The sequence below is a fragment of the Piliocolobus tephrosceles genome, chromosome 16 (genome assembly GCF_002776525.5).
Source record: "Piliocolobus tephrosceles isolate RC106 chromosome 16, ASM277652v3, whole genome shotgun sequence".
Classification (NCBI taxonomy): Eukaryota; Metazoa; Chordata; class Mammalia; order Primates; family Cercopithecidae; genus Piliocolobus; species Piliocolobus tephrosceles.
In genome coordinates this window covers 31,162,238-31,190,077 of record NC_045449.1, presented here as the reverse complement: position 1 = coordinate 31,190,077, position 27,840 = coordinate 31,162,238, and the positions used below count along the sequence as shown (strand labels likewise).

Below are 27,840 nucleotides of genomic sequence, written 5' to 3'. Positions count from 1 at the left end.
TCTATCTATCTATCTATCTATCTATCTATCTATCTATCTATCTATCTGTCTATCTCACCTATACCACAGCTGTCAGTCTGCTTGTAGGACACTGATCAGACACACTAAGCCAGTAGGAGGTTAAAACATTCTGCCCAGTGATATGGAAATGAGCAGAGTCAAAGGTCTCAGGGTTACTTTTAGTGCATACTAATGATGTTCAATCCCCAGAAACTTTGCCCTAAACATCTTTTTTAAAAAAAACCCACAGCTTTCTAGTTTAAAAAAATATAGCTAATGTTTACTATGTACATGGCACTGGTCTAATCACTTACATATAAATCCTTACAACAATCCTATGCCCAGTCTCCATCTACTATGTAGTAAGGTTCTGTGATTATTCCCATTTTACAGATGAGAAAACTATGGTTTAGGAAGTTATGAGACTGGTCCAAATATAACAAGAGGCAGAACTGGATTTGAAACCAGACAGTCTGATTCCAAAGTCTGTAGAGGAATTGTCTCTGATCTGGTATCAGATGAGTTTAGGACTTAAAAAATAATAAACCCCTAAGTACAGAATGTAAATAATAAGCCTCTTAGCCTAGAGGTTTGACAGTGAAACTACTGGACTCTCCTAAGCAGCCTTTGACAAAGAAGGCTGAATTTGGGGGGACAAGAGAGAAGCAAGCAGTCCACTAAAATGACTGGAGGTAGGAATTTGCTAGGAAAATGTCAAAGAAATATGTTTTGAGGTTTACTTAGGAAAGCTGAGAACAGACTGTGAAAGGATGCCAGATTAGATCTGTTTTATTTAAGCAGTTTCAGGTACTGCCTCCCAACAAGCCTGAGGTTCTCCCTTGCAGTTTTTTTGGGTGCTACAAACACCATGGTCTTCAGCTTCCTAAAATGCTAGAGTGAGGACTTGGACTCTGATGGAAGGAAAAGGCTTTGGTTTGGAATCACAGGATGTGGTGCTGTAGTGCCATGGCTACAACATTCTCCAGGAGGAAACCAACAGCTACAGTGTCCCTAAAGCTACAGTGAATGGAAATACGGAAGGCACGCTACCTGCTTTCTCGGTCAGCATACATCTCCATGTGCCGGGGATTGATGGAGGAGTCAATCACTACCCAGGAGCCGCCCCGCAGCTCAGCCTGGGGAGGAATGTAAACCAGCACAGGCTGGGAGCACTCCCTCAAGCCGTCCACAATGTAAGCACCAAACTTCAGCACTTGGTCGTACATATCTACGGAGAATGAGACAAATTAGAAATCATGAAATTTCTCTTCCTCAAAGCAGTACTTTTAAACACTGTTCAGGACCTCTGGCCACGAATAGCCTCCTCATACTATGCCTCCTGTTTGGTCACCCTAAAGACTGAAGGGAGTGTCGACCTGTATCCCATTCAAGACTCCAGAGGATCTTCAAAATCTCAAGACAGCAACAGAGAGATGCATTGTCTTTCACAAGATACAGTGTGTAAGTCTTCCAGATTGCCTTTCCATTCCATATCCTCTCTGAATTTCTGTACTCAGGTTTCACCACATTAATTCACATTTGCTCTACAAATGTTGAGTATTTTTCATGTCCATATGTGCTCTCCCACTACATTAAGTTTTCTAAAGGAAGGAACTATTCTACCTCTTTTCAGTTCTTCTCATGAGGCTTAGCATAGGATGAGCTCTTCAAATGTGCAGCTAATGGAAATTGATCCTTTAAAAATTTTATCTTCAAAAACCATTTTTCATCTTGGTATCCCAATAGCCCTGCCCAGTGCCTGAACATAGTTAGTGCTCAACAAATATCTGCTGAATGAATGAATGCTGAAAAAATTAATTATATACTCTGGAAATAATATAATGAGAAAGAAAAACAAATTCTTTAACAGTTGCATTTTTATAGGGTATCAATGACAGAAAATTTTTTTTTGTTGTTGTTGAGACGAAGTCTCGCTCTATCACCCAGGCTGGAGTGCAGTGGCTGGATCTCAGCTCACTGCAAGCTCCGCCTCCCGGGTTCCCGCCATTCTCCTGCCTCAGCCTCCTGAGTAGCTGGGACTACAGGCGCCCACCACCTCGCCCGGCTAGATTTTTGTATTTTTTTAGTAGAGACGGGGTTTCACCGTGTTAGCCAGGATGGTCTCAATCTCCTGACCTCGTGATCCGCCCGTCTCCGCCTCCCAAAGTGCTGGGATTACAGGCTTGAGCCACCGCGCCCGGCCTGACAGAAAATTTTAAAAAATATTTAGGAAATACTATACAGCCATATGAGAAGAAGAGACCCGACCAGGGCAACATAGTGAGAACCCGTCTCTACAAATAATAAAAAATTAGCTGGGCATGATGGTACATGCCTGCAGTCCCAGTTACTTGGCTGAGGTGGGAGGATCACTTGAGCCTAAGAGGTCGAGGCTGCAGGGAGTGCCATGATCTTGCCACTGCACTTTAGCATGGGTGACAGAACAAGACTCTGTCTCAAAAACAACATAAAACAAAATAAACAAAAAACAAGAGAAGAGCCACCTCTTCATTCTGCTAAAGAGTACGTTTTGTAGACTGGGCATGGTAGCTCACACCTATAATCACAGCTCTTTGGGAGACTGACGTGGGAGGACCGCTTGAGCCCAGGAGTTCAAGACCAACAGAGAGAGAACCTATCTCTACAAAAAATAAAAAAAAATTAGCAAAACATGGTGGCACATTCCCATAGTCCCAGCAGCAACCCCAGAGGGTGAGGTGGCAGGATCACTTGAGCCTAGGAGGCCGAGACCCGCAGTGAGCTGTGATCATGCTGCTGTACTCCAGTCTGGGTAACAGAGCGAGACCCTGCCTTAAAAAAAAAAAAAAGAGTACATTTTGTAATCCCTCCAAAGCCAGGAGCAGCCTGAAGAAAAGGACCTATGATGTATACATAAAGTGAGTCCCTGGAAAACTGGATCAGTTATTTATTTCCCAACTTTTTACGGACTTCCCATTTCCCAGCTCACTGAAGTCCATTGCTAAAGTTTTAGGTTTATGAGTCCAGATGTTTAATGAGCACTTCAGTGAAGCCACAATGGATCCTTTCTAAATACCAAATAACAGGTTCAACTGAGTTCAAACTTTCTTATCAAGGAGAGGATCTCAATTTGGAATAAATCAATTCTGGGAATCCAAGGCAAAGAAGCATTTTTCAGGAAGTTAAGAGCAAACCAAATAGAAATTGCTTTCATTGTAGTTACTGGCAAATTAAACTGCCACCTTCTCCAAAGTAAAAATGGCTTAATATACAAACCATCAGTGAGCATAGTTCACTGCGAGGCATATGCTCCACTGCCCCAACCTGGTGTGTCTGTGAATACTTCAGAAATTCCAAGTTGCCCCAGAAAACACTCCCTATTCTATGTGGAATGTGTATGATTATATACTCCATGTATATGATCAGAGTGAAGACATTTATTCCTTTGGGAGAAAAGCTAAGACCAAAAAAATTTACTGCTAATTACACAACTGCTGTATGAAGAGCAGGGAATAAAGGACTTAAAGCGCTTTACGCTAATTCTGTGGTTATGAAAATAATTGCTCAGTTCAAATTATTTTAACTAAATTAATTCTTTAGTGGATATTTCAAACAGTGCTACATAATAAAATAATTGTGTAATTAGCAGTACATTTTTCAGTGCTGCCAAGAGTACAGTCTCAGAACAAGTAACAGAAAAGAGTGTCCCTCAACGATATCATGCAAAGAGACGAAAAGGAAGGTATAGATAAAAGGAGAAAATAAAGCAATAAAAGCACAAAAAGTCATTCTACCTGAAAAAGAAAAAAAGTTAGAGGTAAGTGAAGACAAAGTTTCCAGCTCTTTTACTCACTTCTTGTTAAAGACTTAGCAATAACAAAATCTATCTCTGTATTATAATTAACAGATTGACATCCCAAAAAGAAGGGGGAGACTTTATTTAAAATGCATTTTCATTCATCTGTTTTTAAAAAATACTAGATTTTTGGTATATGCAAACAGTTTTGAATGAAGATGAGTGTGTGTTTGCGATTTTTACTTTTATGAAATGGATGTGGGCTCCTTTTTGTCATCATCATGGCTAGCTTACTGCGTACCAGGGAACATGATTATATATACACACATATAAATCATTTAATCATCAGAACATCATCTTATTTATATATCCAAGTTGCAGGTGAGTAAACTGAGGCTTAGTTAAATAAGAGTGAGTGGTGGAGATAAGACTCCAATCTAGATCTTGTTGCCCCTAATGTCCACATTCTACTACTTCATTCTTTTTTTTTTTTTTTTTTTTTGAGGTGGGGAGCAGGGTGCCAGGGTCTCGCTGTGTTGCCCAGGCTGGAGTGCAGTGGCACAACCTCAGCTCACTGCAACCTCTGCCTCCTGGGTTCAGACGACCCTCCTCCATCAGCACCCCAAGTAGCTGAGACTACATGTGTGTGCCACCATGCGCATCTAATTTTTGTATTTTTTGTAGAGACGGGGTTTCACCATGTTGCCCAGATTGGTCTCACTGAGCTCAAGCCATCCACCCACCTTGGCCTTCCAAAGTGTTGGGATTACAGGTGTGAGCCACTGTGCCCGGCCTCTACTACTTCATTCTTACTGCTAGGAGAGACAGCGTGAGACTGTTGGAAAGTACTCTGCTTTCCAACATCTAATATGATGAGTAAAATAAAACCAGAAAAACAGACTTGAATACATGATTGAATATTCCCAACGGTTACTGGATTTCCTGTGTTCAGAAACGTTCAAAACTATACTGATAACACTACCAGCCTGTGTGAGGCTTGGATCTGACTGCCAAACAAATATTTTTCGGCCCCAAGACTGTGAGTAGGAAAGGAGCATCGGGGTTTGTTAAAGCTCACATGTTTGGGACTAATATATTGCCTCCATCTAACTTGGAACACCTACAGACCCACAGCCCAACCATCAAAACACCCAAAAGGCAGGCTATTAAAATATCAACAAACACACAAATAAACTCTGTAATCAACATGCTCAGACTAACTGTAGCTGCCCCAAACCACATATTTTGAAAGGCAGGTTGAAACACTTGGCAACAATCTGACACACAATTGTCTGAAATCCCTTCATATTTAAGAGACAGAGCAAAAGCACAGCCAAGAGCAGCAGGGGAGGGGTGATCCCCCAAGGGTTTAGGTTAGAAATCAGTCTACAGAATTTTAAAGCTATGCATATGCTGTCAATTCTCAGGCCCTGAGAAACGCAACTGGGAATGGAAAATACTGATAGGTTCTTCACTGGAGAGGCGGGAGCTTGGAGTTTTCTAGCATGCTGGGCCAAGCACATCTGCATGAATGGTGATCACACACAACCTTTGCAGTGTGCTCTCAGCACCTAGGCACCAACCCTGCCTAGGGCTTTTATTGTTATAAACATGGATAAACTGTGGCAACCATGTGTATCAAACAAGGGAACAGGGTGGCCGAGTGTTTCCACAGTGTCCCACACTCTTGAAAACGAAACAGATCTTATTGGCTTGGGCAAGATTATCTGTTAGAAACTGAAGGTAAACATTAGCCATACACAAGCTGCATATACATAATGTCTCTCCTTAGTTCATTATGATCGGCTGACACTGTATTTCAATATCCAAGTAATCAGAGACTTTAAAATAGACTTTCATTCCAGTTAAAGTTTTCAATAAATTTTTTTTTATTGTTATTTATAACCTGTCCCGGAAAAAATAATAAGTATAACATGAAAAGCCAACTGAGAGTGACCCTGTAGCACCAGCAGTGAGGCAGCTTAATATCACTGGGATTTGCATCCTATCAAGCTATTCATGCTGAGGCTGGGACCCTGGTGCTAATTTCTAGTAAATTTCACGCTTGATGTCTCCCTGTTGTGGGTCATTGCCGGTTCGTCTAAATAAACTGCTTCCAAATGGCTCTTCCATCTAAATATTCAGCCAGTTTTTATAATTTAATTTTGCATTATGCTGAATAGCCTTCCGGCCAGATAGAGCTCATTGGAAAAAAAGCACCAATACCATCTTGACATGCTTTTATTTATTTATTTATTTATTTATTTATTTATATTTTTACTGCTCGAATTAGACCTCCTAGGCCGACTAGTAAAGAGTTTTTTTTTTTTCCCCTCCACTAATGTCAATTTTCAGCATAGCAAGAGCTGTCTCTAATCTTTTCCTACTCATTACACACAATTTTGGAGTCATTTTACCCACAGTGCAGTCGGCTCCTGGCTGTGTGTTTGTGTGCACTGAGGGATGGCATAATTGTTTATTTTCCCTCCCTGCATAATCCCCAGTCAGTATTGAAACCAAAACTGCAAACATCTCCCCAAGGGATGTGAAGAATGACAAGAGGCCCTCAGTTTAGGTCCCTTTACATGAGATAATACGTAGGCAACACCCTGACCTGTATGTAAATATGAAAGTCACTGTTCCTCCCCCTCCTACCTTCACAGGGATCTCTATCTTCCCTAAATCTTATTTGTCTTAGGCGAGGTGTAAAAGGATGCTTCAGCACCAAAATTAAGAAGACAGAACTTGCCCTGGTCTATGTATCAGGCCAAAAACTCATTTCAGACCAAGGGCAGCAGGGAGAAAGGAATGGGTACTTACTGTGTAAGGGGTATAGAGTTTATGTTGAGGATGATGAAAAGTTTTGATAGTTACACAACACTGTGAATGTATTTAATGCCACTGAATTGTACACTTACAAATAATTAAAATGATAAATATTATGTATATTTTACCACAATAAAAAATGAACTCATTTCTGAGCTCTTGAAATTTCTTTTCACAATAATCAAGGACATCCCCAAAGTAGAGGGGAAGTAGGTGGGATAATAACTTTTTCAGGAACCTTGACATTCTGTTATAGGGATATTCTAGTAGATCTCGTTCTGGTCTTAGGCTCTAAAATCAGCCAACTGTGTTACAGGGAGTCAGACAGATCCACCTTCCTTTCCCAACTCTGCCATTTTTTAGCTGAATGTGCTTGGGAAATTTACTTAATCTAATTTACATAAAACCTAATTTATGTAAAATGTGGATAACAATATAACCTACCCCTTAGAGGAGCTTGTTGTGATGATTATGTAAGATAATACATGTAAAATTGTTAGCACAAGTTTCTGGTGAAAAGAGCTCAATGAACCTTAATTGTTGTTGTTCTTATTGTTACAGCGCGGCAGCCAATCTGGGCCTGAGCCAAAATACGTAGCAGAATTGAAGCTTTTCCTAGAATTGCTACATTGGAAACTTTTGAACTCTGAACTTCAGTTAGGATAAAATATCCAGGGTGACACTCCAAAGTAATGTCAGAAAGAGTACATTCTCAATGGGCCCCCCACAAAGAGATAAGTAAGGAGTAATAGCATAGCATTCTCTCCCAGGTCTCGACAAAAATACTAGAGCCAAGGAATGTGCGATCAAGTGAAATCTAATGCTGAATGAACCTCATATATATGAATGAGGGGGTTTCAGGTCCTCCTACCCTTTGTTATACAACTACCATCTTCTTTTGAACATCCTGGTATTTTGTTTATACACTATGGCTTTATCATTTTGCTCAAGACATTTTTCTTGTCTCTGTGAGGCAATGTCTGTTTCTGACTTATTTTGACTTATTTTTGTTCTCTGAAGTGGCTGGCATCTTTCCTAACACACAGAACTCAATAAAAATGTGTAGGATTGACTTAACCGTATACTCTCAATTTCTCGTGGCATTTCTGCTAATTTATTATCTTGGTCAAAAAATAATTCACCTTGACAATCTAAAAAATATATACAATCATTAATTTGGATGTATAGTCCAAGTCTCCCCCAAGAAAAGTATAAAATATGGTAGCTCTCCAGCAAATATAGGCAAAGGTAAACTTTTCAACCAAACAAACAAACAAACAAACAAACAAACAAACCAAACACACACACACACACACACACACACACACACACACACAATCAACGTAGTCTGCATTTTGCCAAGGAGGCCTGGCCATACAGGGCTCTTCCTAGACAAGTAAGGAAAAATTGTCGGCAAAAATTTTGAATCCCTCTTGCCACAAAACTGACCATCTGGTAGTTTCCCCAGGCTTTTCCTCCCTCACAGGCTGGGGGTGCTTCTACCCTAAGCTAATTTTTTTTTTTTCCCCGAGACGGAGTCTCGCTCTGTCACCCAGGCTGGAGTGCTGTGGCCGGATCTCAGCTCACTGCAAGCTCCGCCTCCCGGGTTCACGCCATTCTCCTGCCTCAGCCTCCCAAGTAGCTGGGACTACAGGCGCCGCCACCTCGCCCGGCTAGTTTTTTGTAGTTTTTAGTAGAGATGGGGTTTCACCGTGTTAGCCAGGATGGTCTCGATCTCCTGACCTCGTGATCCGCCCGTCTCAGCCTCCCAAAGTGCTGGGATTACAGGTTTGAGCCACCGCATCCGGCCCCCTAAGCTATTTTTAAGTGCCCTATTGAGAGTTCCTTGTTTCACATTTTGTATGTCCCTAAGCATTTTCTTTTCTTTTCTTTTCTGTGAGATGGAGTCTTCCTCTGTTGCCCAGGTTGGAGCGCAGTGGTGCAATCTCAGCTCACTGCAACCTCCACCTCCCGGGTTCAAGTGGTTCTCCTGCCTCAGCCTCCCAAGTAGCTGGGATTATAGGTATGCACCACCACAACTGGCTAATTTGTATTTTTAGTAGAGACAGGGTTTCACTATGTTGGACAGGCTGGTCTCGAACTCCTGACCTCAGGTGATCCACCATGCCTGGCCCTATCCTATTGCTTTAGAACCCCAAATTCTCCCCAAAACAGATGGAATTTACTTAGCATACTCTCATGCCTTCCAGGTATGTAGTCTCTGGCTTAGCATGGCCATGAATTCTCTGGCCACGAGAGAGAGAGCTTTACTACTCTAAGAGGTGGTGTTTCCTTGGGCTCTCCCTGTAGTGTCCACAGTTGCTCTACACATTAAGGATTCTCTGTAAATGGTGATACTGGCTGCCTAATTACTTAGCAATTCCCATAGCATGGAGTAGAGCCTTTATAATAATGGTCTAATATGCTGGAGCCACAGGCTCAGGGCTGTTGTTAGATAATAATACAACAGCACAAATTGCCACAAAGAACAGCCTCCAGTACTGAATTTGTTCATTTTCAAATTCAGTACCAGGGCTAAATCCACAACAGTAGGTCACCTCAATAACACTAGCAGTAGATTATTCTGAAATTCCGTATGGAATTATAAATTATAAAATGTACTTTTTTCCATTCAAGTTGCAACTCAAAAGATGTCTCAGAGAGGGCAGAATCCCCAAAAAGCCTAGGCTATTAGGACACCCACAGATTCCATCGAACCTACACACTCCCTCTGCCGCAGAGTGCCACAAAGAACAGCCTCTGGTACTGAATTTGTTCATTTTCTTCCAGTAAATGCTAATTTCAGTATCATATTTCCCCAGCACGATCAGAATGGTCCAGCATCCACCCATGAGAGCTAAATCCACAACAGTAGGTCACCTCAATAACACTAGTAGTAGATTATTCTGAAATTGTGTATGGAATTATAAATTATAAGGTGTACTTTTTTCCATTCAAGTTGCAACTCAAAAGATGTCTCAGAGAGGGCAGAATCCCCAAAAAGCCTAGGCTATTAGGACACCCACAGATTCCGCTGAACCTACACACTCCCTCTGCCGCAGAGTGCCCAGTACTCAGTGATGCCCCTCCAGCCCACAGGCAGGCCAGTCACCTTTCATTCCACCAGAGAAGCCTCTCCAGTTGGCAAAGACCATCAGAGGCAGCCCTTCCCGGTTGAAGTCCTTGATGGCCTGATACGTCTTAAATGCAGAATCTGGGAACCAAACCTGGCCAGCCTGCTGGATTATCTATTGGGAAAAGTCAAAGAAGACACAATTAACAACACAGCTCCAGGGGGAAATCTCTCCAAGGTGAACAAGATTTTACTTATTTAAAACTGAAAACTAAAAATCAGACCAACAAAAACTACTGTTCATCAGATCATCATGTTTGGAGTAAAAAAGAAGAAAGGATCCTGGATCTTTGACCTTGTCAAATACTATTCTTTTTAAGTCCTGATTATAACAACTCTGTGGTCAAAAGGGAAGAATGCAGTCCTAAGGACGCTTGTTCTAGGTTTCTCAAAAGCTACTTAAAATGGCCCCATTGTGCTACTCATTAAAGCAAGTCAATTGTACATAGTCTCCCAGTCCTTTCACCTTTGTGCTTAGTATAGCATTTTCCTGTACTGTAGCTAAGCGATAGACACTTGATGTCACACTGCTGAATAGCCTCCTCCCTGGCCTCCCTGACCCCTCACTTTCTGAATGGTGTCAGGATGTGAAAATATAATCCATCCTTTAAAAAAAAAAAATGGGACCAGGCACAGTGGCTCATCCCAACACTTTGGGAGGCCGAGGTGGGAGGATCCTTTGAGCACAGGAGGTCGAGGCTGCAGTGAGTCAAAATCACACCACTGCACTCCAGCCTGGGCCATGAACCATGTCTCAAAAACAAAAACAGGCTATGGTGTTCACGCTTTGCATTAGGGCAGACTTCACCATTAACTCTAGTTGTAGCTCTTCCATGTGTATACTCAAAGAATCGGGGACCAAAGAGCCTTCAGTATTATCTCAGCTGCCTTTCTGGAAGACCATCTTCCCCAACAAAAGTATACTGTTTTCTAGCATCAAGAAGACTACTGTAAAGACTTATTTAATTTTTGAGGCAGAATTTAGCTTCTAGTCCATCTAGACTCATCTTAAAAGTGAGCACATGATGTTCTAAAATCATTCAAGGCTGCTGATGCCCTTCCCTCTAAAACTGATGGTTTGCAATGCCCCCGATGTATCCACAGACACTGCGAAGAGAAAAACCCTCCAAGCACAGGCTCACAGTGTACTTGAGTGGCCTACCTTGGCTTCAGAATCCAAGTTTGCTGGATCAGCTGGGATACTTAGCTCTACTGTTCGGGTTTCTACAGCAACAACTCCCACAGGTATTCCTCCTAGCCTGATAAAAAATGAGCCACATAAGAACCCAATGTATGTCACCATTATAGCTAGCCATTTGTTTTCCAATTCCACATCAAGACATTGGGGAAAAATTCAGAAACAAACACAGAGAGCAGGGGGAATCTGATTCTTCTATGAGTTAAATGTGAGACGCTATGGATTTGATATTTACTCTCTAAATATGGTGGGAAACCACCCTCAGAATCACTTCTATTCGGAAATGTCCCAACACAAGATCAATTCAAACCAAGGGCTGTTCTAGGGGAACCTCTGCATTTAGACTCAACAGTCTAGCATATATATGCATCCCTACCTCTGTAGCTGCCAAATGAAACTTCTCAGTTCACTCTAGAGCATCTCCTTGGTGAAGATGGTAGGAAATGGTCTGAAAGGCAGTAGGAATCTGAGACTTTCAGTAACTTTTAATGAGGGCTGACCTTGCTGAAATGGAGTTGTAATTTTCTATGGAATATTAATAATGTGGTTCCAGATAAGATGTGAGGGTACAATAGGTCTTACTATTGGGTGTGTGGATAGGGATATGTAGGCATGTTATGAGAATGATGAAAAATACATGCCAAGAGTAGAGAAGTGGATCAACAAGCCCTTAACTTTCTCCTTTCTTGGAAAACACCAATGGGACAAGGATAATTTTTAGTAGTAATCCTGGTGAAATCTATATTAGAAGTATACGTTTAATCTCAAAGCTATTTTAATTTAAAAAACTGTTTAGGAGCTCAAAGCCTCTGCACCTTATACTCCACTATGACCTCCCAATTTGGTCCTCATAAAGATTTTTTAGGAAAAATCAGAGAGCAAAACAAAGTATAGGGTGAGTCTTTACTCCGGAAAATGTGATTCAGTCTTCATTCTCACTGTTGCATTCCTTGGGGTTGGGGCTGGGATGGGTTATAGTCTCTCATTCCCCACAGCATCTCCATAACAAACTTTTCCATGACAGATGGCCCTTGGTTGTTAAATTGGCTAGTGAAAATGGATTCCTGTCATCACAAGAGGCCTGACAAGGGCCTGAGTAGAGACCACCCACCCCCTTGTCACTTGCCTGCACTGAATCAGAATCAAAAGCCCTCTAGACAACCAGACAACGAGCAGGAGGTACACAGGAGGGTTTAGAAATATTTCTGTTCACAATGATTAATAATCCAACTGGAAACTTGTAATTGCAAAAGCCACCCTAAATCGGTAACTTATAACTTATATATTAGGGCCCATGTGACCTAATAAAGAACATCTTTATCCGAGTATTACAGTTATTTATTGAACTTGAAAACAGCTCAGAACAACTTCTGTTTTCTATTATACTTCATATAAATTTTATCAGGCTAGCACATGAAGATGCTACATCTTGTTTTATAGTGTGTCCCTGGACAAGGTGCCACGGAATAATAAAAGACAATTTACAGCCAATAGCACACATATTCCAAACATACATACCAAAGATGAGTTTTGGCAGCACTTACAGTAACAATCCCAGAAGAATACATTTATATTTATTTCTTGAAATGCCACTGCTTTTGAAAGAAGCTAGAGCTCCATTTGTGTTTTATATACTTGTGAGCATGTGTATGTGTTTGGAGTAAGAAGCCCAGAACTCGTCAGATGGAAAGAAAGGAGGAAGTCAGAGTGAGTGCTGCAATAAACAATGGCAGAGCTAACCAAAGCCAAGCTTGACTGATCTTGGTCGCAAAGCAGTCCCTATTCTTCTAATCATAAGTATAAAGTATTATTCTCTTATTTCCCATGGGAGGATCTTAAAGAGCTTAACAAAGGTTTGGCTTTCTAAGACTTAAAATCTGTCATGTTTTTTTCACAGACAGGAAAATTGAAGCAGAATAGATGAGACAAATCTCAAAAAAGTCGGTCTTAGTGTGCCAGGAGGAATCTAACAAGCTGATACAGGAGCTGAGTATCAGGGTTCTCGCTCCAGTGCATCTCCTACTTCCAGCTCCCCAGTGGGAATTTTACCAGGCACAGAGAATACTTCTCACTGGGACTGAGAAGCCTGGGGTGAGATAAAAGACTTGAGACTTTAAAGAAAACAGACAGGTAGGCTCTGGGACATTCAGTCTGAGCTGACTCTAGGCCAGAATCCTATTGAGAGTCACAGAGGAAGACCCTGTCTGTGGGATTTGCCCTCTGATGGCTTCTTGTCACAGGCAGCATGGAGGCGTGCTGACCTGCTGTACTGAGAGAACCACAGAGCCTAGAATTATTTTCAAGGCTAGAATCTAAATCTCAACCCAATGTGGCATGTTTGAGAATCTTGAGCAGGTGCCACTTTTCACCAAGATAAGAAAAACGGATTGCCCCCAGAGGAAGGTGAGCTCCAGATGCGGTCCCTCAGCAGCATGTCTCTGCAGTGCAGAAGCAGATTAAGATCAGTCGTGGCAGGTGCTCGTTATAGCTCGTTATAGCAAGTGCTACAGATTATTTTGCGCAGAGCTTGCTGTTGAGTGAAGCACTTCTTAGAGTGGGTATTAAAATTTAATAGAAACTTCAATTTCCCACTTGAAAAATATAGGTATTCTGGCAACCTATTTCAGCTTATTTTACTCCTGTTTCAGGTAAACTTCTTTTTTTTTTTTTTTTGGCAATTCAAAATCTGATTATAATCTAATATAGTACATTTGTCACTTAAATAATCTCGGTGCCATGAAGAGCCTCTTTCCAGTTACAGAGAAAAGCAGATGAGTCTCTGAATCACTTGTCACCTATTCCTGAAAGAAAATTGTCTTTGGGAGAGGGAAGGTCATTGGTGGGCTCTGGCTATTGTAGTTGGGCTTTACAGCTCCTAAAGTGTTTTTCCTGGAACATTATAAAAAGAAAATGTCAAAATTAGCCTTCAGATTAAACACATCATTACAGTGACACACAAAATGGCAACTGAGAACCAGCACTCCAATTATTCTGCCTTGGGCATGGCTATAATCCAATATTCTTAGACAGTTCAGACAAAGAGACATTACTGGTATATATCTACATAGCCATGGCTCTTTCTTATTTTTAATTGGGAGGAAAAAGAGCTGCCAAAACAAAAGAGCTCTTACCTGGCTCTACCAACCACCACAGTCTGTGCCCAGGGCTGCATAATCTCTGAGAAAGATCCATAGTCAAAAAAGCCACTCAACCATTGACCTTTTTGGGCTACAGAAGGGAAAGAAAGAAAACAGAGAATAAGGACAGTGAATCCATTGACAATGCACTGGAACTGACGGATTTAAGGTGGTTTGGGGGATTATTTTGGGGAGTTTGTTGTTTTTAACCAAATTATAATAGATGGAAGCATTAGGCAGCTGAATGTTCATTTGCCTTCAGACATCATCTCCTATTTCATTTGCTAGTCTGCATAAAAAGAATAATTTATCAGCAAAGCATCATTTATTGTTAAACGGCGGGGTTCAGCTAGCAGAGAGAGTTTGCATGCTTTTAAATAAATAACTTGACTTTCTTCAAGACACTACAAATATTTGTCAAAAGGCAGCCAAGTCATTAAAGACATTTTCAAAATGTCTGTTTCTATTTTAAAACTTGCCTTACAATTTTGTTTGATTCCACTGACTTTCTTTTAACTGAAGGCTGAAAACAACCAAACAATAAGTATTAATGATCAGCTAAGGATCCAAATTTGGAGGGAAAAATAGGAACTCAGTTTCTCCGCTACAAAAGCAACAAGATCTATCTACTTTATTAAACAGCTGATAAAGTATAATCTTTCTACAAAAAAGGGCCACATATTCTTGACTGGTAGTAAAAATACAATGGTTAAGATGCACATACTTAATGCCATTAATCTTCCTTGCACATGGAATTTCCTTCACTGGCAAGACCCAAAATTTTCAACATATTAGTTTAAGAAAAAAACTTTTGTTCCACAGGTATGAATGTTTGACCAAAGCCCCATAAAAGCTTCTGCAAATAACTGTTTCCTGGTTTGCCCTCTCAGCTCACGGTTTTAGTGATTCTTCTAATTTGAACATGGCCCTCCACCCGCTAAAAACCCAAGTCCAAAACCAATTAAAAGTGGAGATCTGAGCAAGCTAACCTCTGCTGACTTAAACAGGATGGAGAGTGTTTTATCAAGACTAAACTTGTAATTACTGTGTTCTACATTCCTTGCCTCTATGGCCCCAGTGTAAAATGTGATCATCCATTTCAAAATTATCTCTCCATCCGTGAGCCCAAAGCCGATCGTTTAGATTCTGGTCTTGTGTTGGGCGTCAGTTTGAAGAATATCACAGCACTATCTCCTCTAATAAATGACTTTAACTTTTCACCTAGAAGATATCTGCTTTAACTTATCACAGAGAATCATCTGCTTTCTTTAACGCTTCCACTAAATTAAAATCTGAAGTCACTCGATTTGGGAGCGAGTGTTAGCTGCACATAGACAGCAGGATGAATTACTAGGGAGTCAATGAAAAAATATTATCCAAAAAACAGAAAACTTAGTTTATCACAAATTTCATTTTATTCTGTGGATCTCATTAATAATGGCCAGGATAATGCCCACCTACACATACATACTTCTGTTCACCCATGAAAGAAGGGCTCAAATTTTGGTGAAAGTTCTAAACCAAATTTCTAGGTTCATCAGAATACTGAATTTTAACTTTATATCCTTGGATCATTTTCTAATTCTTACTTTAATAACAGGGATTTGGAACTACTGAAGTAACTTCAAGATGGAAATGTTTTCTTTGTTTAAAACCCTGCTGCTAGGGGTGGGAGGAGTCACTGACTATTGTAGTTGTGCTTCACAGTCCCCAGAGAGTAGATCCTATCCAGTTCCAATGCAGAACCTTAGAAGCCAGCTAAGATGACTTCCCGTATTTCCCAGGAAAACACTCACTAAGTCTTGTTCCAAATTCTAGAAGTGAAGAGGCTCACTTCATTCCCAGAAAAGTCCTGCATTTTAAGACTGACAGGTGGTCAGGCGTGGTGGCTTATGCTTATAATCCCAGCACTTTGGGATGTTGGTGGATCGTGAGGTCAAGAGATGGAGACCATCTTGGCCAACATGGTGAAACCCTGTCTCTACCAAAATTACAAAAATTAGCTGGGTGTGGTGGCGCACGCCTTTAGTCTCAGCTGCTCGGGAGGCTGAAGCAGGAGAATCACTTGAACCTCGGAGGCGGAGGTTGCAGTGAGCTGATATTGCGCCACTGCACTCCAGCCTGATGACAGAGCGAGACTCTGTCTCAAAAAAAAAAAAAAGACTGACATGTAATGTTAGGCTCATAGTTCTTATCATAATCATGGTACAAAAAGAAGGGGTAAGTAGAAGCGGAGGTTACAGTGAGCTGATATCACGCCATTGTCCTCCAGCCTGGAGGACAAGAGCGAAACTCCATCTCAAAAAAAAAAAAAAAAAAAAAAAAGGAACAGCAGGAAAAAGATTAGTATGGTGATTTTCCAGGCTATGTAAGATAAACTATTTAGTTTTATTAAAATTAACAAGAAAAGGCACTGAAGACAACAGGTAAAGTTATAAATTAAACACTTCTCTCATGTTTTTATACAACAGAAAGCCTAATGTAGATATTTAGAAAAACAATATAATAGCTATGTAATAGCTATGTGACCTTGTACGAATCACTCAACTTCTCTGATTTTTATAAAATGGTTATCTCTCTTTACCTATGAGAGGTTGTAAGTGCAAATAAGATAACATATATGGAAGTGCTTTACAGTCCCACCTGGCTTACAGTGGGTACCTACAAAGGTTTATTAGATCTTCCTTATGAAGACCTCTCTTTCAGCAAAATCACAATGACTTTTACACTTAATAAAATACCTTCTGCAATCTCTTCTACGTTTATATATAGCTTTTCTTTGCAATCGTTGCAATAAACATGCAAAAAAGAACAAACGCTTCCTCGCATAGTTTGAAAAAATGGTTTCAAAATATAGCAGAGGGATTTGGTGCTCCACAAAAGAACCTCCTGATAAGTGAGGTTTGCTAGAACAGCCAAATGGACTGACAGATGAGAATGTACACAGAGTTACTTCTTTTTCCTGTTTTGTTTCTAAGTTAGGTAAAATCAGCTCCAAAAAAAGCAACAGATTAGATATATCTGGAGGCAGGGCTTATTCTCACTCCATGTATCTATATAATCAAAAGTTCTGGACAATCTCTTCATGAATAAATGAGCTTACAAAGTGGCCTTCTATTAATTACTGAGCAAGTACCAATACCATTACCAATACCATTACCAATACCATAAGAAAAGAAGGGCACCTGCAGGGTGGCTGCTCAGAGCTTGCTGAGAAGAGTGAAGTCCAATTCTACCCTGAAGGGTCTCAAAGACATTTGCTACAACGAAACTGATTAATCTCTTTTGGTTATAGGGATTAGATGACTGAAGATTCTAGTCCTACAATTCTATGATTTTATGGCTTATATTGAACTGTTTTAAAGTCTTTGAACCCATTAAGTAATAAGGGCTTTAATAACAGAATAAACAGAAGAAATGTATTAGTGACTGTACTACTTGACTCGATGGGTGATTGGGAAATCTCATTTTATTTATTTTTCATTTGTTCACGAAGGATTTCCCACCTTTTTCGTCAGAGGGTTGGTTTTCAGGTCTTTCTCATTTCTAGGTACTTAGCTCTGTTTTCTTAGTCACATGCAATTGTTTAGGAATTGGATACTGATTGAAAAGAACGCTAAAAGCTTGAGAGATACCATGGGGTCCTCAGACATATACATACTTGGATGAGGACGGCCTGCTAGCATCCATCGAGGATCATATGGGGCCTTTGTGGGAACAAACTCGATGATTCTGTCTATAGGATCCTTTGAGTTCAGAAGAGGAACTGAACTGTGCACGCTCTAAAAGGAGATTGGAAGAGAAAGAGCACAGCAATCAATGAATGACAGCCCTAGACTCCAACTCAGCAACAATAGCTATAGACAAAACAGCAGGGCCCACATATGGAATTACACCCAATAGTCCCAATCTTCAGCTGGAAGAATCCTACTTATGTGCCAAGCCGCAAGGAACATGTATAGGTCAATAGTCTCATTTAGGAGGCTGCCACAAAGCGGTGTGTTTTGACTCTTGATTTCAGTGTGCCCATGCTTTCTGGGATGCTTCTCTGAGGAATGAATGACTATTACAAAGGAAAAAACCCACAATGAGGAGGAACCTTAATATACTGGGATCTGAGCCTTAGGTAGGCCATGAGGGCTTCCATGGCTGTAAGACATTAGAAAGGGGCCCAACTAATGAAATCCAAAGACATTTTAAAGGTAGAAGGCAAAATACGGCTGTAAGGAAAAGAGAAATCAATAGCTTTTGGAGAAATATTTTATAAAAAAATTGCTCCACCGTAAAGACAAGACCTTAAACACAGAGGCAGTGAGCTGTGGCGGAAATGACAGGCTCTGCAGGCCATGTCAGTGCTGGGTAGGAAGGGCTCACCTTGGGCATGTAAGACAGCCAGTGCAGGACAGTGAAAACCCCTTCAAAGTCATCACACACAGTGCAGTGGGTCACCCCATTGTTGTGCATGATCTGGATGCCCCCGAGCTGGTTGTTGGAGGTGTACACTTCCCGCCCGAGGACCTAGAGAAATGAGCAAGAGAAAAGACATTTGTCTCTATAGAAATAAAGGCATGGTCTATTTCACAAGTTGCACTAAAATGGGTTCTTTTCTCCACAAAACAGAGATTCTAGTCTCCATGGGTTGTTCTGAGGGACTATCTCAATCTTCTTCCTAAAAAGAAAACTTAGAAAACAAAAAATACTTTTAACAATCACATTCATGGTTGCAATTTTAAAACCAGCAAGCCCCTTTCTCTCCACCAGCTGCCACAGATAGGCACAGCATACTTCCACCCTCAGCTGAAACTACAGTGGTGGGTGAGGCTGACACCCAGAGGCATAGGCTACTTTACCGCGTGCAAGTCTCTTTGTGCAAAGACACAAAAAGGTAACATGCCTGTCTTTCAACAATATTTAGTGACAAGTCTCAGTTACAGCAACTCTGGGGGCTTAAGTTCCTTATTTTTAAAAACGATTATTTTTTCCTTATATTTGATTTTTATTAGGTTGGTGCAAAAGTAATTGTGGTTTTTGTCATTTAATGGCAAAACCGCAATTACTTTTGCACCAACCTAACACTGGCCTCCACGCACAACCCCTAAAGCTAGCAAAATCCTGAAGCAACTCATGCTACATACATGAACACCTGAGTTCCAAGTCTTTTCTTTGTGTGCTGGGTGCAGGGCTGTGATTTATACCCAAGCACGCTTCCCCTCCTCCTTCCCTTCCAAGGCTCCAGGGAGTTCAGGACCTCAATCCCTGTCTATCCCTGGAGGAGTTTAACCCTTGTAAGGTCAAAGGGCACCTGCAGTTGGAAACCACAAAGTTTCCTTTAAAGAAGAAAAAAAGAGGAAGAAAAGATATTCCTGGACTTGGAAATTGTAGGGTTTCTTTTTCCTTGAAGACTGGTTAATAATTTTTCAGGGAAGGAGGTTTTCTGACCCAGCAGATGGAAGCCAGGCAGCCTGATCACTGACTATTGCAAACTGCTGAGTGTGTAGTAATTGTCAGTCATCTAAGGTAGCCCCTGAGAGCTCTAAACAGTTGTAGAGTGCTTACTGTATTTTACCTTTTATTTTTCCTTTCCTCTCCTCCTTTAAAAAATAACGATGATACAAAATTTCTTCCCTACTTGTATTCATTTTCAGTCTCTGGGGAGAATGTAACTAACTAAGGGCCAGCAAAGTCTGCCTGCATATTCCCATTTTGCCCCTTCTTGTTAGGAGCTTTGACAGGTTCCCCTGCATGCTGGGTCAACACCCTCATCAGGATCCTCCAAAGGTGGAGGAAGTTGGTGACCAAAGTAATAACCTCAGTGTGACCCAATTGGCCTTGGTTCCATTTAACTTCAGCTAGGAAGGGCATAAGATACTTTTCTGAAAGGAATATGAAAAGCAAAATTGCTCTCAGATTACTGCTTTCCTTGATAAGGAAGTGTAGAGAACAAGCCTTTAGAGGCAGCCCCATGCTGAGCAACATGCTGGCAGCTCCTTTGAAGGAGCCTCGTGAACAGGGGAGACCATATCTGACCACTGAGCTCCCAGCCGCCTCTCAGTCCGTCTTTAATCTCAGCCCAGGCACTGTGGCTCTTTTCTCATTCTCCTGCTGTCTCTTTCCATTTGCCCTCTCTCTGACTGATACACTGATCTCTCGGTCACTCGGCTTTCTGCTCCGCTGAGTCCATATTACTAATAACACCTCCGCCACGGCCAGTTTACCTCATGAAGGCAGGAGCACATCACTACAAAATAAACTCATAACTTTGACATTCTAGCAAATACACGCCATTTGTTATTTTTATGGCTTTAGTCTTTCTAACAGGCAGAGGGCATTACATACCTGTTTCATTTATATCTTTAAATGTGTGCACACATGCACACTCACACATGCATCAGGAAACAAAACAGAACAAAAAATCCAAACCAAAGCAAATATCCAAAGCAGTCCGTTGATGCAGGAGCCTGGTAAAGGCAGAAACCCTGTCACTTAAGGAGGCCACGCTCTGATCTGGCTCTGGTTTTATGGTCGTCATAAACCCGATGGTCCACAACTGGTCCTTCTGGGACAGACTGCCTCTCGGCTAGAAGTCATTCAGTGTGATCAGCGGTATTTTTAATTATTAAAATAAAACTGGAAAGGGGGAAAAGGAATAAAAAAGGAGACACTGTGCTGACCCTGAAAACGTGATATTCACAATTAGGTCAGGAGCCAAGTATGCCTTGTTGCCCAGAAGAGAAAGTGGGGGCTATTTTCTACTCAGAAACACTATTTTCTTCCTATCTCTAATACCTGATAATGTCCAACCACTTAGAATCTTACACATCTCCAAAATTAATAATGGATCAATGAAGAACTACACTCAGAAAAAGGGACTGCCCAGCAACACACTTTCTTCTGATGTCTTTGCCTCCTCATTTAAAAGTGATCCTCTGCCACTTATCCATTCTACCCCGTATTTTTACAAATAATGGGAGGCAAACTTGGTAGGCTCAGTAACTGAGTACTCCTCCCTTTACAAGCTAAATTAAAACTTGGGTTCTGATGCTTTGGCATTGTTCTGAAAAGGCAGCAGTATTTCTACATCTCTCCTTTCCTATGTTTAGAAGAAACCTAACCAGGGCTTAACATAACCAGGAACATTATTTCTGAGCTAAAGAAGTGTTTGTCATGTGAGAACATTAATTTAATTTGGAAATTAAGGAGAAAAATTATAGAATAGACTAAGAGTATCCCAATATCACTCTCTGACCAGCCTTATTTTGGGAGATGGGGGGTAGGGTAGGGATGGGCACAGAAATGAAACTGTTCCACTAATCACAAACAAATGCTAACAATCATGACTACTTAACAATCGGTGAAGAGAAAGCAGTACCCTCCAGTTCATCTTCAATGACCACATGTTTGGAGTATGCACCAGTAGAATGAGGGTGCACACAATAGCTCCTGATTTATAGGGGTCGTTGCTGACTCAAGTGGTTTTAATGATTTTAGAATACTTCACAACAAAAGCTCCAACCAAGGAAGCAGAATCTGGGTTAGGATAAAATCCATTCTGCCTAACTCTGAAATGATCATGCTATAATAGTTACACAAACCCTCATCAGTATCTAGGAAGATGAACAGAATCCACACAGACAGAACGGTTGTTTTCTTCCTCAAGGTTGCCCTACTGACCTTCTACAGAAAAACTCGGGGTCAACAACTCTCATCAACGTATTTTCACGAAGTAGGCGAGCTGCATTCAACACTCTTTTAAACTTTGACCTACGCATTTCTTGCTGTGTTTCAGTTCCCAAATATATTCCTCTTACATTTCTACTGTATGATACAAACTTTTAATTTATCTGTCCAGCAAGCAGCAATAATCATTTAAACACAGAAGCGAGTCAAACAGAGGTGCTTCTCCTGAGGCCTCACTTTGTTGCCCTCCAGATCTAAGTGGAGAAGCAGTACTATGCAATATTAGGAATAGGCTCCACCTCCAGGTCCTCTGCTAAAGAGTGCCATGCTGACAGAACTGAACAAGGGCTGAATCTGAGAGGAAAGAGGATCTTGACTCATTCTCAATATAAACTTAAGCCTCATCCAGCACTTCATTCATTGCAGCCGGCGCACCTAAGAATTAAGGGCATCACATAAAAGCCAGTGATTAGCAGAGACACAATTGTTAAAGGCTCCACCAAAGATGCTACGTAGCCTTCAGAAACGTTGAGATACATAAGAAGTACAAATGAATGCAGTCATATATCCATGCTCAGGCCTCTGCTGCTGCTGCTGCTTATCTAGAGACAGCGCGGACAGCTCAGGTTTACCACAGCTGACAGGCAATGAAAACAGCCTAATACACCGCCTGCTCTCTCCCTTAAAGCCCTTTATGGAGATCAAGATAAACACGTTCTTCCTTTCCCCCATGCTCCAGACGTTTGACTGAAGTGGCAGAGCATTGTGAGGTTTTGTGCAAATGAAATCACTATGTAATACTGAATGAGTGCAGTATTTACTTGTCAAGATATTTGTCAGCACAGGCATTAAGATTTCCAAGTTTCCCAGATGCAACTTAGCTCAATTTTTAAAAAATTGCCTTTGTCCTGACATACACATTATGTTGGGGACCCTTAGACTGATAGGCAAATATTTGCAATCATGTGCTGAAGATGTGAAAAATTGTGATGCATATCAATAATGGAATAAAAAATGAAATCTATTCCTTCTCTCCCCTTTTTGTTCAGTCTTTTCCCCCATTTTAAACAATCCTTGGTAGGTCAGGACATCTTCTATTTAAGGAAGCAGGGAATACAAAATTCCTCCTGCATCTAAGAATTAGGCTACACAAGCTGAGCCCTCGCTGCAATCCTCCTTCTTATTAGGACACTTCCATTCTCAAAAGGATTTAAGGAGGGGTATTGTAAATTTACTGAGTAATTGTCATCACTGGACTTCATCCATGATTCTAGATATTAAAGTCACTCTGGCATCTGTCAGGTTATTGATAAAAGTTGGCTAAAGCTGAAAGAGAACAGATATGAAAAAGAATAAGCAGGAGTAGGGGAAAAGTGGTAAAATAGGAACAAAAGAAAGAAGGAAGGATGAGAGAGAGGAAAAGGGAGGAGGAGAGAAAAAAGGAGAAGAAAAAAATGCAATAGCTCATCTACTCAGTGCAGCTAATATCCTCCTCCCTGACCTGAGAGGACTATATTTTAAAAATCTGACAAGTAATTCAATCTCCAATTAACAATTTTAAGTGGTGCTGCACATATCACTGTGTAAATGTTTCTTCAGGAATATATCCAAGAATGAATGGAATTAAATCTCTAGGGAGATGGAATCAGGACCTAGGTGACCACCAAGATTATTTGGGGCTTGCAAAATACAGTTTCTTAATACATAGGCACAGGATTATAATTTTTCCCCACCTTTATTGCCACTACTGTCACTGGCAAACTGGAGTGCTGGCTGGTAGGTCCTAGGCTAGGGTTGGGGTAGAGAAGGGGCTCAGTGACATACTGTGGGCAGAGGAGAGAAAAGCCTCTGACACGAGCCACAGTTGGATTCAAGACCATCTGCTATAAGACCAAAAATCTCTCTATAAGCAGCAAATTATGAAGTGATCAGGTATGCTGAAGGATAAACTGGGGCAAAGGGGTGGTGCTGTCAGTGGAAGGAAAAAAAACAGCCAAAAAGAGACTGAATATAGGTCAGAAATAACACTGGAAGATATCTCTTTACTGAAGTGCAGGGCTCACTGGAGAACAGAGGAATGAATTAGACAGCACAAAGACAATAAGGATTTGAAGGTGGAGTGGGTAAGGAACAGAGACTCATTTGTAATGTAAAAAGGTAGAGAGGAGCCACACAATAGTTTGCTTGCTAAATGTATGAGAAGAAGCACAGGCTTGGGACTTCAGATTTCTGACGATAAATTCTTTTTTTTTTTTTTTTATAGAGACAAGGTCTTGCTATGTTGTCTAGGCTGGTCTCGAAGACCTGGCCTCAAGCAATCCTCTCGCCTCAGTCTCCCAAAGTGTTGGGACTACAGACGTAAGCCACCTTGCCCAGCCAATTTGTAAACATTTTAAATAAAGTCCGGTTTATTGAAGTATAATTTTCATATAGCAAAACTGTCCATCATAAGGTATACAAGTCTGTGAATTTTAATACACAGTCATATAACCACCACAATAATCAAGATAGAGAGCATTTTCATCATCCCAAAGTCTCCTCATGTTCCCTTGTAATCAGTCCCCTCCCTCCACCCCAACAACCATTGATCTTTTTGTTCCAATAGTTTAACCGTTTCTAGAATGTTACATAAATGGAGTCATACAGTATATAGCCTTTTGAATCTAGCTTATCTCAGTTAGCATATTGCATCTGAGCCTCATGCATGCTGATGCAGGCATCAGTAGTTTATTTTTATTCCTGAGTGGTATTCCATTTTATGGAAGTACCACAACTTGGTCACCCATTTGCCTGTTGGTGTACATTTGGGTTGTTTTCACTTTTAGAGGATTATAAGTAACGCTGCTATAGACATTTGTGCACAGGTTTTAAAAAAAAGCCCAACCTTTTTCAAAGTGGCTGTGCCATTTTGCATTCCCACCAACAATTTACGAGATTTTCAGCTGTCCTGAATCCTCATCAACACTTGGTATTTGTCAAACACTAAAAAAACAAACATTTAGGCTGGGCACAGTGGCTCACACCTGTAATCCCAGCACTTTGGGAGGCCTAGACAGGCGGATCATGAGGTAGGGAGATTGAGACCATCCTGGATAACACAGTGAAATCCCATTTCTACTAAAAATACAAAAAATTAGCTGGGGCGTGGTGGCACGTGCCTGTAGTCCCAGCTACTTGGGAGGCTAAGGCAGGAGAATCACTGGAACCCAGGAGACGGAGGTTGCAGTGAGCCGAGATCGCACCACTGTACTCCAGCCTGGGCGACAGAGTAAGACTCCATCTCAAAAAAACAAAAACGGGCGCAGTGGCTCAAGCCTGTAATCCCAGCACTTTGGGACGCCGAGACGGGCGGATCACGAGGTCAGGAGATCGAGACCATCCTGGCTAACACGGTGAAACCCCGTCTCTACTAAAAAATATAAAAAACTAGCCGGGCGAGGTGGCAGGCGCCTGTAGTCCCAGCCACTTGGAAGGCTGAGGCAGGAGAATGGCGTGAACCTGGGAGGCGGAGCTTGCAGTGAGCTGAGATCCGGCCACTGCACCCCAGCCTGGGCAACAGAGTGAGACTCCGTCTCAAAAAAAACAAAACAAAAACAAAAAACAAAACCATTTAGTGGTGTCAAGCTGTGGTTTAATTTTCATTTCCCTAATGACTAATGATAAGTATCTTTTCATGTGCTTATTTACCATCCTTATATTTGCTTTGGTGAAATGTCTGTTCAAATTTCTTGCCCATGTTTTTAATTACTGGGTTGTTTTCTTATTTATATATTCTGGATACCAGTCTTTTATCAGATTATGTATTTTCTAAAGATGGAAAACTTTTTAAAAAATCCCTGTTTGGGCCGGGCGCGGTGGCTCAAGCCAGTAATCCCAGCACTTTGGGAGGCCGAGACGGGTGGATCACAAGGTCAGGAGTTCGAGACCATCCTGGCTAACACGGTGAAACCCCATCTCTACTAAAAATACAAAAAACTAGCCGGGCGAGGTGGCGGGTGCCTGTAGTCCCAGCTACTCAGGAGGCTGAGGCAGGAGAATGGCGTAAACCCGGGAGGCGGAGCTTGCAGTGAGCTGAGATCCAGCCACTGCACTCCAGCCTGGGCGACAGAGCGAGACTCGGTCCAAAAAAAAAAAAAAAAAAATCCGGCCGGGCGCGGTGGCTCAAGCCTGTAATCCCAGCACTTTGGGAGGCTGAGACGGGCGGATCATGAGGTCAGGAGATCGAGACCATCCTGGCTAACACGGTGAAACCCCGTCTCTACTAAAAAATACAAAAAACTAGCCGGGCGAGGTGGCGGGCGCCTGTAGTCCTAGCTACTCCGGAGGCTGAGGCAGGAGAATGGTGTAAAAACCCGGGAGGCGGAGCTTGCAGTGAGTTGAGATCCGACCACTGCACTCCAGCCCGGGCGACAGAGCGAGACTCCGTCTCAAAAAAAAAAAAAAAAATCCCTGTTTGTCAGTCGCCTTCTACTGGTTTTACTGAATAGGCTGTGACTGACTGCATTGGCCAGGTCCCAAGAGTCTAGTGTTTGCAGGGCCTGGCTCTTAGGGGAGTAGCACTGACTTGTTATCGCTGTGGCCTTTTGGTTCGTGTTTTCTCATTGACATCTGGTGGGCAGCAATTTTATTTTTTCCTTTAGAGCACATGAAAAGCCTATTATTGTCTTTTAGCTAAATTTCAGCTCCATGAAACCAGGAATCATCTTTGTATTGCCACAGCATAAGAACAGCTTTATACCTAACAGGCATGCAATAAATGCATGTGATCTACCACAGTTCTATGCATTCTATAAAAACTCAACTGATTAGTATGTTTAGCAAGTTAAACTACTATAAGCAAAATAAGTCTTTCATATTAGTGTTATAATGTGTAGTGGCTTTCTGAAGCAAAAGGAGTGGTTCAATTTTCCTACCTTTTTAGTTTTCCCCAATGTAGATGCTCTTTTCCCTCCCTCCCCATGACAAAATTCTTTATATGGGTTAAAATTAAACTAGTAATTCTAAGTACTATAAAGTCATATTATGTTAGGAGTGCTCTTCTGAGCTGCATAAATCTGCTTTATCTATTGAGAAAGGCATATTTTACCAATGGGTCAGGTAGAAAATGAAGATACTCAAAAGTTGATTACATGTTCCAATGGTCTTGACTTCTCATATTTGCATCTTAAGCTGTTGGTTAAATTTGGGTGAGTTCTTTTCCTTACCAACACTGATTTGTGAATTTCTTAGATGCGCATACAATTTCAAAAGGCTTAAACCCCAGACACTGAGACATTATTAAATTTAGGAACTGGTCAAAAATCAGCCAGAAAATCTTGAAGCCCAGGCATGGTAATCTGTAGTTCAATCTAAAAAGCTCTTTAAGCTTCTCCTTTCATAATTCAACACTCCTGACTATGTACATTAGCTGATTAGACTGTGTGATGATGGTCAATCTGAATGAGAAGGGACATAGCTAGATTTGGATCCATGCACAGGGAACATTCCCTAGAATGATGAACAGCTAGGAGTCAGGTTTCTAAACAGTCTCATTTCCGCTTCTTTATCATATTCACAGACCAGTCTGTGCACAGCCAGAGCCCAGCTCTGTCTTCCTTCTAGAAAAGACTGGAGTCCTTGCATTTCTAATCGACCAACATGTGCGGTTCTTGCACTTTTAATTTATGAGTGTTTAGGGGGGAACCTCTCTGACTTGGGAACATATTGGCTCAGTCTAATGCTTGGAGATTATTAAACTTGGAGCTATGCTCCACTATCAAGTCTACAGATCTTTTATTTAGAAGATATGGTGCTCTAAATGCACAAAGAGCTCCCTGTCACCTTCACATTAAAGCCCCTAGTGCCTGGTAAATGGAATTATATAGCTGTCATCTCCTTTCCCCAAAGTTTTAAGAGTACAATGGGCTCATTTTTTCACACTCCATCCCAGCTTCAGAACTAAGAGACCTACTTTGTATTGATTTAAGGTCTCAGAAATAAATAAACCTGCTTCACCACTGTGATTCACAACAAATTCATGATACACTATTGCATGATATATTTCAAGCTCTTGCTCTGGCTCTCTTTTTCCTCTGGTGAGTGATGGGGGAGGTGG

General features: G+C 41.3%; 1 protein-coding gene across 5 annotated transcripts in view; it reads right to left on the bottom strand.

The window, feature by feature from the left end:
• ACACA (acetyl-CoA carboxylase alpha) overlaps positions 1–27,840 on the bottom strand; it is a 344,091-nt gene that overhangs the window by 27,537 nt on the left and 288,714 nt on the right. For all 5 annotated transcript variants that reach the window (XM_031934241.1, XM_026456734.1, XM_023204709.2 and 2 more), the window contains 6 exons: positions 18,444–18,587; positions 17,731–17,851; positions 14,064–14,160; positions 10,897–10,993; positions 9,714–9,849; positions 1,051–1,228 (listed from right to left, as the gene is read on the bottom strand). In XM_031934241.1, the coding sequence (XP_031790101.1) occupies positions 1,051–1,228; positions 9,714–9,849; positions 10,897–10,993; positions 14,064–14,160; positions 17,731–17,851; positions 18,444–18,587 (773 nt within the window). The remainder of the gene's footprint in view (positions 1–1,050; positions 1,229–9,713; positions 9,850–10,896; positions 10,994–14,063; positions 14,161–17,730; positions 17,852–18,443; positions 18,588–27,840) is intronic.